We start from the raw sequence: 12,198 nt of genomic DNA, 5'->3' as shown, positions 1-12,198 counted from the left end.
AAGAGACTGATGTGTATTAAAATGAATACTGCTACAGCATCATTTAGTTTATGAAGCTAAAGGAGTAGGATCTGACTGTTTTTAGCATCTCTGCAAGTCAGGCCATCTGGAGGTTATATGAGATCACACTGAGTCAGAGTTTGATACCAAATCAAGCACCCCTGACTGCAAGCCTCAGTGTGCTAGTGACATTTTTAAATGCCAGCATATGGAGAAGGCTGAACTGCTCTAGATCTCTGTGTATGTTACACAGAACACTTGTGCCAACAGTGACTTACACCTGTACAAAATACTGCTGAAATCAGGGAAAATCTGTATCCACAGAGAACCACATGTGAGAGACTGGAAGGACTGCTGGCTCAAAGTACTTTGGGTGCATGTGTGGGAGAACAGGTAGGTCAGGGCTTGCTCTGTAGAGGCGATGCCCCGCTCTGCATACACACATCCCCCTCTGGGCCTGTATCCCAGCCACACAGTGGTCACCTGCCACACCCCAGGCAATGCTCCACACCCCAGCCCTGGAGCCCCAGCCTAGCCCAATTACCTTAAGTCCAGCCTGGGGGAATGGCCCAGAAAAGCCAAAGGGTACTAAACTGAAGCATGAGGCAAGCACAAGTCTTAATCCTACCTCCTCTTGAATTTCTCTGAGCTGAACACTGCTGGAACCAGTTGGGGTATCTATACTTTTCTGTATCTTTTTTGTCTTTCTCTCTTCCTCTTTCTTCTTCTAACTCTCTCTTCTCAGATCAGGCTTGGAGTTGCTAAGTTGAGTGGGCTAAGCTAACGCTTTATGAAGTGCTTTATGTTGAGTGAATGCTGCTCTAAACTTTTGCCAAAGTTCTCTGACCTTCTGAAGTTGCCAATTAAGTTTTTTGTTGTTCTGACCTCTTGACAACATCCTGTCACTATTTCTCCCATGCATCTAACAAAGTATATGAAAAACTGTAAACCCTTTCAGGAGTCTCATCAGCAAGTGCTTTTTAGGGTCTTACATCACAAGATAGGAGATCTTGAGGCAGGAGCAGTAGCACAATCAAAAAAAAATGGGATGTTTTCCAAATTCACATGACAGTACAATGAAATAGAAGCATATTGCTCTTTACTGATTTAAGGCCTAATGTATTGCTGGATTTTGCACCATAAAATTGTCATGAAGTGCAATTCTGTACATCCATTAAAAATTGGACAAGCTTTTTTTGTTTTAATTCTTCACATTGTTGTAACAACATTTGCTAATTTTTAATAAAAAACAGACAGATTGTACACAAGCACAAAGTCACTATGAAATTCAAGCTAATGGAAAAATCAGATATGAAAAAATTTAAGATACTACCATACTGGAAGACACTTTCATGGCTAATGCTGACAGTAACTTCTATGTCATCTCTAACAGAGCTGGGTTACTTCACGAGCTGTTCAGCTCCTTGCTCTCCTGTCTACATCAATAAAACAATTACAGTCCGGTTGACAGGCTACCAGCCATGCATTTGAGAAGCATGCTGCATATTTTGGGCAAAACAAGGCTCCCCTACAGAACTATAGATTAAGACCAGACTTTTCTAACTGGCAGAATTAGGTCAAGTGATTTTTTGGGGTAAAAAATACTTTCTCTTTGGTTTTATCTGAAAGCACAACATTATATTCTAAACGCACATAGCAAATCCTCACTTACTGCTTTTAGTTAATGGAGTATGAACTGTTGAAGTATTTAGCCCAAGCACTTAATAACACATCAGTTTCTTGCTCCAAATTTATAGCTTATAGCAACCCTGGTGCCAAAACCAGTTTCTATTTCTTTTTCAACATAGGCTTCAAAATGTCTGTTTGTAGGAATGAGACTCAAAAGAAAAGGAAGTGATATTTCAGTAACTGTAAACTCAAGTTTCTCATCCTCTACTAATCATTAACTTGCATCTTACAGAGTTTGAGGAATAAGGAATAAATTAAAGTTCACTAAGAAGTACATCAGGATTATTGTAATCTATAGAATTAGGGTTTAGAAGGCATTCTTAAATAACAGATTACACACACACTTTCAAACTCCTGTCCACTGCAGAGAATAGAGAAGTTCCTTACATTTTCTTCTTACTATTCTCCACACAAAAACAACAACAAAACCTGAACCCCAGCACCCCCTCCAAAAAAACCTTTCTCTCCCACATTTTCCATCTGAAAATTATCCTACATCAACTGCATCTTGTATGTAAGATTCAAAATTGACTCTTCCTATTTTGAGATAGATGTGCCACCAGAAAAAACATACTGTGACAAGTCAATCAAGGTGGAGACTGGTAAATATATTTACCAAATTCATCTTTAACACAGAAGGAAAGTATATAAGCTGCACATGGTAGTTACAATAATATTCTCTTGAAGCACATTGACATCAGACAAGAGAAGTCACACAATTAATCACAATGGGTTTTCTCTAGTTCTAGTTCCCTTATGATTCTTCAATCTTTTAGAAACTAGAAACATCAAATAACTTAAAACAGTAACACATTTATAAACACCCAATTTTGGCAAAACAAGTATTTATGAGAAAGGAAATAGTTTCTCCCATGTTCCTCAGCTAGTTCTTTTTATATCACCAATGATACAGCCTACCACAAAGTCGTGAGGGAACACAAGGCAAGGAAAATTTTTATTCTAAGAATGACCTCTGAAGATTTGAAGCAAGTCCCCTAAAGCCAGCAGTTACTAAATTTTTATATGCATTTGAAAGACTGAGGCTACAACTGCTGAAAGAGACACTGAGGAATTCAAGAATGATGACCTCACAATAATGCATCTATTTCATCAATATAGACACCCTCACCTTACACAATGGCAAACCAGTGGAGTACTTGCCCAAAACAAGCATTGTTGTTTCTGGTGAGACCACTGGTGGAATGCTTAGCTATGCTTCATCTGTTCCATGAAGAAATGTAAAATAAAAAACTCATTTGATCATAAAAGGGAGAGGGGAGAGAAATGAACAGAATGCTTCCACTTCCACTGCAAAGACATGCTCCAATGCAAATTTTTAAAGATCAAATGTTACAAAATGAGTTTCAAAATTGCAAGGAACAAGCTTCACATTGATTTGTTTGGGTTTTTTTTAAACACTGTGGCAAGGGAAAAATTATAAAATCAAAACTTCCTTGTGGATATCTGAAAACCAGCTGACATCAGAGAATTATCCTTTCCCCTTTGAAAACAAACTATCTACAATATACAAAATTTAATAAGCGATGTATTGGTTGTCCTCCAAAGGTCAGTGCACTTGTCCAACACTTCTCCTGTAAAACACTTACATAACCTTGTTTTCTTTCTGCTACCTTTCTATAATTCAGAAGACTATCTAGATTCCCATATGGTTGCCATCAAATACAGCAGATGCCAAGCAAATTAAAACACAAGTTATGACTTGTAATATGCTGATGTATCAAAATTGCAGCACAGCTCATAACTATAGAGTGAATCACCAGCTAAAGCAGAAGTTTCTGAGGTGTCAGTGCTTTTTATACATCTTTCCAATTAGATCAGGGTCAGTGGAATCAAGTGTGGATTGAGATTTAGCCCTTAACAACAGTATATATCCATCATTTCCATCAAGTATAAAAAAGCACAGAGGACAATTAAAAACATCTCTGAAAACTAAAAGTCAGCGTAAAACTGTCTTCCCAAAGTACAGGGGAAAGAGGGGGAAATAGTTCTTGCCTTTTGTGAAGCAGGGCAGCCTTCTTTGACCGTTTGCACCACACCTTTGACATCATTCTACGTGTAAGCCGAAGGGGGAAGGAGCCATTGCTTGTTTGCTTGCTTTGAGTACAGAAAAGTGTTCTCTGTTACCTCACATGACAGCTTTGTGCTTTACCAAGACAAGAGCAGAAAGCCTCATGACAAAGCAGTGTCAGCTGCAGCAGCTGCCAGCCTGCAAAGGTGCTCTAGCACCTGCAGAACGGCAGTGGAGCTAAAGCCCAGGTGTGTGCCCCGACGCACAGCCGGCAGCACGGCAAAGGGAAACACTGCACTGACCGCCAGCTCTAGATGCATTTGGGCCTATTAGTTCTCTGTTCCTAAATATTACTTTGGTGACTGCACAATGAGCTTCCCTCTTCCACAACAAGATAGCAGTCTCATAAAATAATCTTTTTCAAAATTTCCAGAGTATTTACCAACCTTAACACTGAATTGACAAAAGAAATTAAGCCTGCAAATATATCTAGAACATTAACTATGCATAGACTCGGCAGATAATATTGTCTTCTGCAACAGTATGAAACATATATTTAGGCAATATATTGCCTATATACATGCCTATAAACATATATTTAGGCAAGAATATGTTACCTGGGGTGGTGCAAGCCTGAGAATTACCTCCTAAAAAAAATACTGTCACCTTTAGTCACAACTACACACACAGCACTGGAGTGCAACTTTCCCGTATTCATTATCCTAACAATTCTGTTGTGGTTTTTAAGGCATGAAATACCTCACCAGCAAAAACAAAAACGACAAAAAGGTCTGGCCATTTATCTTGCCCTTATTCTGTGGTATTTAGAGCCTCACATTTTTTGTAATAACTTCAGTTTAAGTAGCAAGTGCAATCATTCCCTGCATAATTTCAGGAGATCTATAATATTCCTCTATTCATAGCACTGACAATTTTCCTGTCAAAATCATTACTCTTCCAACTCAGTTCTCTTTATTTTTAGCCCGTTGTTTTATGATGCAGAATAGAGGTATTTTCTTTGTTTACATTAACATTTTAAAAGATTGTAATATAAAAAGACTATATAATAATGCTCAGATAGAAGACCTAACAAGGTGTGCTCCCTATTTGCAAAATCCTGGAAAGTGTCATGGGGTTAATATGATGACCTCTTCATCACTTCAGTCTATTTACAATGACTACATTGGTGGCTATCTTTGATTATCATTTTCTGTAAACAACCAACCAAATTTGCAATTTTCATTAGCAGTTTTTCTGGCCCAGTTACTGAAGAGTTTGCTATTACTTCAGTAAAAATAACATTAACATGCATTCAACAAGAGTATCTGCCTATGTTTTCATTTCAAATCATGAGAGCCATGGTAATAAATGCAGGGTTTCTCATAAAGAGATCACCATATTCTAAAGAAATTACTAAACTCTCAAAGTGCTGGGTCTTCATGAATTTCAAGAAGTTTAGCCAGAAACACAAATGAGACCATTAGCGTTTTGGAAAAGAGGAAATCTGCAAGCAAGGGCCTCACATCAAGCAAGTGGCAAAGTGGGTGATCCACAATTGTATTTTTTCAGGCTTTCAGATCAGCTTTCCAGCAGCATAAAGCCTTTGGCCCATTCAGTTACAACACGGGCACACCTGCCATCATGCAGAAGCTACATCAGCCTCAGGAACACAGGAGTAAGAAAAAGACTAGTTACAGAAAACCTAAAACATAATCACTTTCTCTCTTGCACCATCTACACATTCACCGACAGAGAATAAAATTAAGGAAATTACAGGATACAGAGCTTCTGAGACACTGACAGTGTCTGAAAGAGAAAGTTAACATGGTTACATATTCCACCACAATCTCCCTCTCTCAATCCAAGGACGTAGCACACAAGTGTTCCTCACACTACTCCCTCCCTGCTGAAAAATATCTCTGTTCACGGCAACATATGCCCAGCAGAATCAAAACAAAGAAACAGACAAGGGCAAAGAACCATGGCAAACTCAGCCACTGAAAACTGAGCCAAGAGTACAATCACAACAGCTCTGTAGGGTCAGAATACTACAAAGCTTGCTACCGTTCATCTGCAGGGGTCCGTCTGGGGCCAAGTAAACACCGACATAAAGCCACAGTCAGCTTCACTCTGGCAGCATATCTTCTTGTTTAAGAAAAGGTAATACAGTATAAAAGTAGATTTAATCAAAACTCCCATCCTTTCAAAACATCTTCTAAACATCTTCTTCAGATATGTTTATTTTCCAGGAACACAGACCTGAGGCTAGCTATGTATACCTGCTACCCATGTAACCACTGACTTCTCCCCAAGGGGACAATCGGAAGCTCAGCACTGCTCAAAAGGTTTCTCTCCTCTGTTCTTCCCTACCTTCACCCATAAAGGTGGTTGGGCTTTTCTCCCCAACTCTCTTTTCTAGTCCAAACAAGCCGCTATACCAGATATATATTCAACTTGCTTCCAAAGGCCCTGAAAAACACATCCACACTTATCTGGGTTTGATCCAGAGCTGGACTCGATGATCCTGGCAGGTCCTTCCAGCTCAGAATATTCTGTGAATCTGTGAAGCTGTGTTTGTGCACGTTTCTCACAGCTCTGTGGAATACCTCACGTAAAAAGGGGAACTGTACATGTAAGAGCCTTCACCTCACTTTAACATTCTGTGCAGCGAGAAGACCTCATCACATACAAGTGTGTGAGAATGCTCACCCCTCCCCCTACTCTGTGGTTATGAAATTTGGCATGAACATCCAACACCGGCTGCTTCTCTTTCAAATCCAACACATTGAGAAGATGCTAGAAGTTCTGCTACAGGCAGGTTACATTTCACTATACAGCTCTGTCTACTCCACAGCCGGTGGGGAATGGTGCAACAAGATACTGTGCAGGCTGATCAAGCAGCACAGCCAGGAATCCCAACAAATGCCCAAACGGGCCTCCTACGGGCTTGCACTTTAGGGATGGGTGGAAATACCATTTTCCCCCTCCTCCATTCTATTATTGCTACTACTACTATATGTTAACAGCTAATAATAATAAACCTGTGCCATAGCTAACTTCACCATTGTGAAATCATTAAACGGCACTGTGCAGAGAATCTCAGCTCTGATTCTTTCTATTATTTGCATCTAACGTGAAAACATGCAGATCGATTCGTTCTCCAGGTCTGGGTGCCTGGCTGCTCCCTTCCCCTCCCACCACAAAGCAGAGGTGAGGGAAGGAAGGAGGCAACAGGAAAAAAGGAAAAGACGGGGAGGGGGGAAGAAGGCACGAAATCCGCTTCATACTAACAACAAAAGCAATTAGGAGGGCTGGAAGGGAAGAGAACCGGCACCCTCGGGAGGTGGAGGAATGCAGCACCATAACTTGCCCGGGAAAGGGCTGACCGGGGCGGTCGGCTCCGAGGCGGTGGCACCCCTGGCCTCACACCCGCACCCATCGAAAATCGCCCCGCGGCCTCACGCCGGGCTGTCACACGTCCCTGTCCCTCCTGGCGGCCCGGGAGGAGGAGGACGAGGATGAGGAGGAAGCAGACGAAGACACGAAACTGGCCTCACTTACCCAGAAAATGACATTGAAGCCGAAGATGAAATATTTGATGCAACAACTGACTTCAGGCCCCTTGTAGTGCTTTCCGGACATCCTCTGCGCTCATGAAGACGCTTTGCTCGCAGCCAGAGTGAGAATCAAAAGAGATGGGGGGGGAGGGGGGAAGGGGGACAATTAAAAAAAAAAAAATAGGAAAAGGAGGAAGACTAGGAGGAAGGGTCTGGAAAGACTAGGAGGGTGGGGGCAAGACTATGAGGAGGGGCCCGGGGGCGGCGCGGCAGGCAGAGCTCAGGGCCGGCTCCGCGCCGCGGGGAGATGCGGCAGGAGCGGCGCGGCGGCGGGTCGGCTCCGACTTGCCGGGCGCCGGGGATGGCCGGCGAGCAGCTCCCACCTCCTCCTCCTCTTCTCCCGCATGGAGGAGGCCCCGGCTGCTCGCGGCGGGACGCAGGAGAGAGCGACAAGGAGCGGGGGAGCCGCCGGGGCAGGATCGGCCCGGGCAGAGGCCGGAGCCGCGCGCCCCCTCAGCGCCAAGGGCCGCCGCACGCGCCCCGCCCCGCGGCGTGATTGGCACCGCTCCCCGCCAATCCGAGCGCGCTGGGGCCGCCGGCGAGGGGGCGGGGCGGGAGCGGCCCCGAGGCTCCGCCCGGGCCGGGCGTGCCAGGCTGAGGGGTCCGGCCCGCCGTCCCTCCGGCCCGCAGTCCCGAGCCCGTCCAGCCCTCCCCTCCGGCGGCCGGGGGTGACACAGGCCGGGGAATGCCGAGACAGCGAGGGCTGGCCCCGCCTGTCACGGAGAGCAGCGCTCCGCAGCGGGAGAGCTGCCAGGAGGGCAGCGCCGGTTCTAGGCTATCTGCGGTAATGAGGAGGAGGAAGACCGTAATCGCACCGTGCAGGTTGTTCTCAATGGGCGCCGCCAGATCGCCTCCCACATGACCTCGTACGCCCAGGAACACATGAAGAACCATTTTACGATGATTGCTAGGGTGTATATTTTAACATCTCCTGAGTTTATATTGAACTTGACAGCCATAAAGTTATGTGGTTTAGTTGTATTCATATGCTGTTCGGGATTCAGAGTGCACACGGTCTGGCATTAGCAGCATATTTAATAGGTTTTCTTTGCTGAAGGATGTCGTCGTGTCAATGGAGCAAGCCTTCAAAGTCTCCTGGTCCAGCTCTAAGAAAGAGGCTGGAAAAGAGGAGGCTCAGGGGTGGCTTTATCAATCCCTAAAGCTCCCTGAGAGAAGGTTGTGCCAGGTGTGATAGGATGAGAGGAAATGGCCTCAAGCTGTGCCAGGGGAGGTTTAGGCTGGACATTTGGAGGAATTCCTTCACAAAAAAGGGTTGTTAAACATTGGAATGGGCTGCCCAGGGAGGTGGCAGGAGTCACTGCCCCTGGAGGTGTTTAAGGAAAGACTGGATATGGCCCTTAGTGCCATGATCTGGTTGACAAAGTTGGGATTGACTAAAGTTGGACTCAGTATTGGAGGTCTTTTCCAACCTAATTGATTCTATGTTTATGTGATTCTGCAAGTATAACTTTTGATTCAATAGAGGGGAGATTTCTTTATAATAAAATACATTTCCCATCTCTACAGGATTGCAGAGTAACACACTTGAGAAGCATGATATTGATAGAACTGCAGAAGACAGTCTTGATTCAAGATCACATCATATCAGTTATGGAGCCTTGTGAGTCTTTTTTTGAGAACAAAAAGAAATATTTGTCTGTCGCATCTGGTAGACAATGAAAAGAAAAAGTGTCTGCTGAAAGAGATCCATGAAAATATGTGATTTTTTTAGGAATGAGAAATTAGTGCAACACATCTATACACTTTAACCACAACTGTATAGTTTATCACATGAGTGTTATCCCTCTGTCTATTAACACTGCTGCTTTTGCAAGACCGTCCATAGGAGGAGTGGAGAAAAGGGTGAATGAGTAGTAATGTACATGTTCTGTACCAGTGGGTAAAGACACATCACCACTTGCAGTAGGGTATGGTAATAATGTATTATATTAAGCTGCTGTTTTTACAAGTGGCTTCAAATATTGGTGACAACCTGTGCAAACATTTATATTATTACTGTCATAACATGCTCCTAACATCATGTGTTGGCACCCTTTAGCATTTTAATTCTTCACAGGCAGGAGCAAAATATTGCAGAGTAATATTTATTATGATAAATACAGTAGCAATATCAGATGTTGTACCTATCAATCCATTTATTCCCAACAACTCAATAAGAAATGCAGGCTACATCATTTATAGCATCATATTACATCAGTTCACTTGCTTTCTCAATTGAGCATAGTATTATGATTGCCAATTGTCCTTTTAGAGTCAAAAGCATTTCACATTGTCCCATCATCTGATCAGCTTAAGGATGTCTGGTTTTAAGGGTTAGATTGCTCACTAAGAGGTTATTGAACACAGAATCTTGTTCTTTTTAATTCACTTTGTGTGTAATAAGCAAGCAGATAGCAAAGGCAGCAGAACAGCTTTGGTGTAGGTAATTGATCTTTCAGAATGCCAGCTGCAGCAGAGCTTTCTGCACCTGCAGCAGCCTCTCTGCCTTGCAAACTAATTTTGCCTCCTGTCCTAAACAAACAGGGATTAAAAAAAAATCCTCATTCTTCAGCTTTGTGCCATCTCTTGTGGATTGCTTCTTACGTGCTTTGGCCACCTAGGCCAGGAAGCTCAGCAGGATGACTGCAACAGCACTTTAAATTCACTGTTAGTTACCAATCAACACTGAATTCTACTGTGATGTTTTGGCAAAAAGCCTGAGGCGATACTAAGCAGGAGCAATATTACCTTTTCTTGCAGAAGGGCAAGACAGTTATTCAAATTCCATCAGTTCATAATTCATTTTACAAGGCACAGGAGTACTAATGGGCGGTATTTCAATGACAAAGCTGGCTCTAGCAGCACAGTGCTTCATAACACCAGGAATGTTTTGATTTGCTACTGACATTGAGAAAAAGTCCCATCTGAATGACTAAATCTACTTCCCATCCCTAAGACGCAGATATAAATGGCCTTCTTCTGACGAAAGACTGGCCAGCTCTAATATTAATAAGTGTGGCGAGTTTGAGAAGCTTGTATCTTAAAAGAGGTATAGTTGCAGACTCTGAAATTCTTACTTCCCTCCAAGTAAAGAGTCGTCAACCCAATTCCTCAAATCAATAATTCCTTAGATCCAGTACCTCTGTCTTTGTGTCAGCTCCTGTTTTTTGGTCTATGAATTCTTTGTCATTTTCCAGGGAAAAAGAAATGCAAACAGGAGTGACTCGAGAAGAGAAATGGCAGAGCAGCACCATGACGGCTGTAGTTCCATGAGTTATCCCATTGCCAATCTCTCCTCGTGCCACGTGATATAAAGGGCTGTGTTCTAAGCAAAGTTCAATGTCTGTGTCCATAAGTCTACCTATTTCCTAGACCCTCCATTTTAGTGGGAATTCATAGGATAGCAGTCTTTTTCTATAGGGAAACTGTAGAGCTTTCTGACAGACAAGATTTATAGAGTCAGAGGTATTATCTGCCTCGGAATATTTTCAAATCCTAGTAACATACTAGCTCATAATGCCATTTGTGTTCATTTTCTAGTTTTGCAACTATAAAAACACTTTGTTTTCTGCTTAGCAAAAGTGTGAGCGCTGATGAGGGGACACTGTTTAGGTTTAGAAGGAATTTTGAGATTGGAATTTCATAGAACTAAACTCGAGTAGTGGTATAAGTTGTGTTGGCCTTGGTGGAAGTACATGTTGTGCCCCAGATGTAAACATCACTTCAGCCTTCCTCAAGAATAACAACTGCAAGTACTGACTAATTACTGTTATGGGTAACACTGGTGAGTACTGAGCTGGTTTTTCATAAGAAACTTAGCTCTCAATACTGGATAATAATATCATCTCGCAGGGCCAACACAGTATCATTATAATGTGATAACAACAATGTTGTTAGGATGACTCACAAAGCATGGAGTGTGTCTATACATCGACAGGGTTAGAGGCCCGAAACTGAAGCTAAAGTATACCAAATAACAACCAAAAACCAGTTGCATCGTGCCTCATTTTATTTTCTCAAGACAACGTGTATCTGAGCATTTCTTTCTTTTTGTGTCAGGCACCTTGAGCTGCTGCCTCTGCTCATTGTGAGAGGAAGGGGTGGGAGTGGTGGCACATTTCCTGCCCACGGCTGTGCAGGCAGGGGCAAAGGAGCAGACGGGGCTGCGGCTTCACCACGGCGCTGCTTGGGGCAAACATCCTGGTGCACAGCTCTGTTTCTGTAGTGGGTGCTGTGCCTCAGCAAGCCCCTGTTCTGGAGCTTTTTGCAGAGCTCTTTCTTATCAGGGATTATCCTCTGACAAGTCTATACAGCAGTGAAGCAGGAATAGTATAACATACCTGGTCCATAGCTCACTGCCACGCTGTGGCTGCAGGTGTGGTTCCAAGCACTCATACAACCAAACTGGCTCCAAAGGGCATTAATTGTGAGGTAGTTCTTACAAACATTTTATGGACACAACAGTGACAGGGTTTAATGAGATACAACATTTGTATTCTACAAAAAGAGACACAGATTTGCAGTCCTAAATTAGGGATAACTGCAATCGCTGCAGATAGTCACCTCCCCTTCCATTACTGGTGCTACTGGGCCATGGTCATTAAAATGGATATAAACTTAGACTCCAGTAAGTGCCAAATTTATCTTTTTCACTTTGTATTGCTGAAACCACTGGACAAACTCTGCAAATTTGGAAGCTTCTCACTTCCCAAACATGGACTATTGCTTGTGTATACCTGATGGTTCAGATATAATTCCTGACAAGGCCCTGTCCAAAAGGACAACAGGTGTTTATCCTGTAGCAGAACACCATATGATCTTCTTAAGGTTCATTAGGTCTTTCAAGGCTCTCTGATTTGCTTT

General features: G+C 43.1%; 1 protein-coding gene across 1 annotated transcript in view; it reads right to left on the bottom strand.

Moving 5' to 3' along the window:
- The window catches only part of LOC134563988 (tetraspanin-5), an 84,540-nt gene extending 76,702 nt beyond the window's left edge, over positions 1 to 7,838 (bottom strand). Inside the window, exon 1 of the mRNA XM_063422477.1 lies at positions 7,280 to 7,838. Within this exon, the coding sequence (XP_063278547.1) occupies positions 7,280 to 7,360 (81 nt within the window). The 5' untranslated portion in view covers positions 7,361 to 7,838. The remainder of the gene's footprint in view (positions 1 to 7,279) is intronic.
- Positions 7,839 to 12,198: the final 4,360 nt, after the last annotated feature.

The sequence above is a fragment of the Prinia subflava genome, chromosome Z (assembly GCF_021018805.1).
Source record: "Prinia subflava isolate CZ2003 ecotype Zambia chromosome Z, Cam_Psub_1.2, whole genome shotgun sequence".
Classification (NCBI taxonomy): Eukaryota; Metazoa; Chordata; class Aves; order Passeriformes; family Cisticolidae; genus Prinia; species Prinia subflava.
The sequence above is the reverse complement of the archived record's forward strand: the minus strand, read 5'-3'. Positions and strand labels throughout refer to the sequence as shown.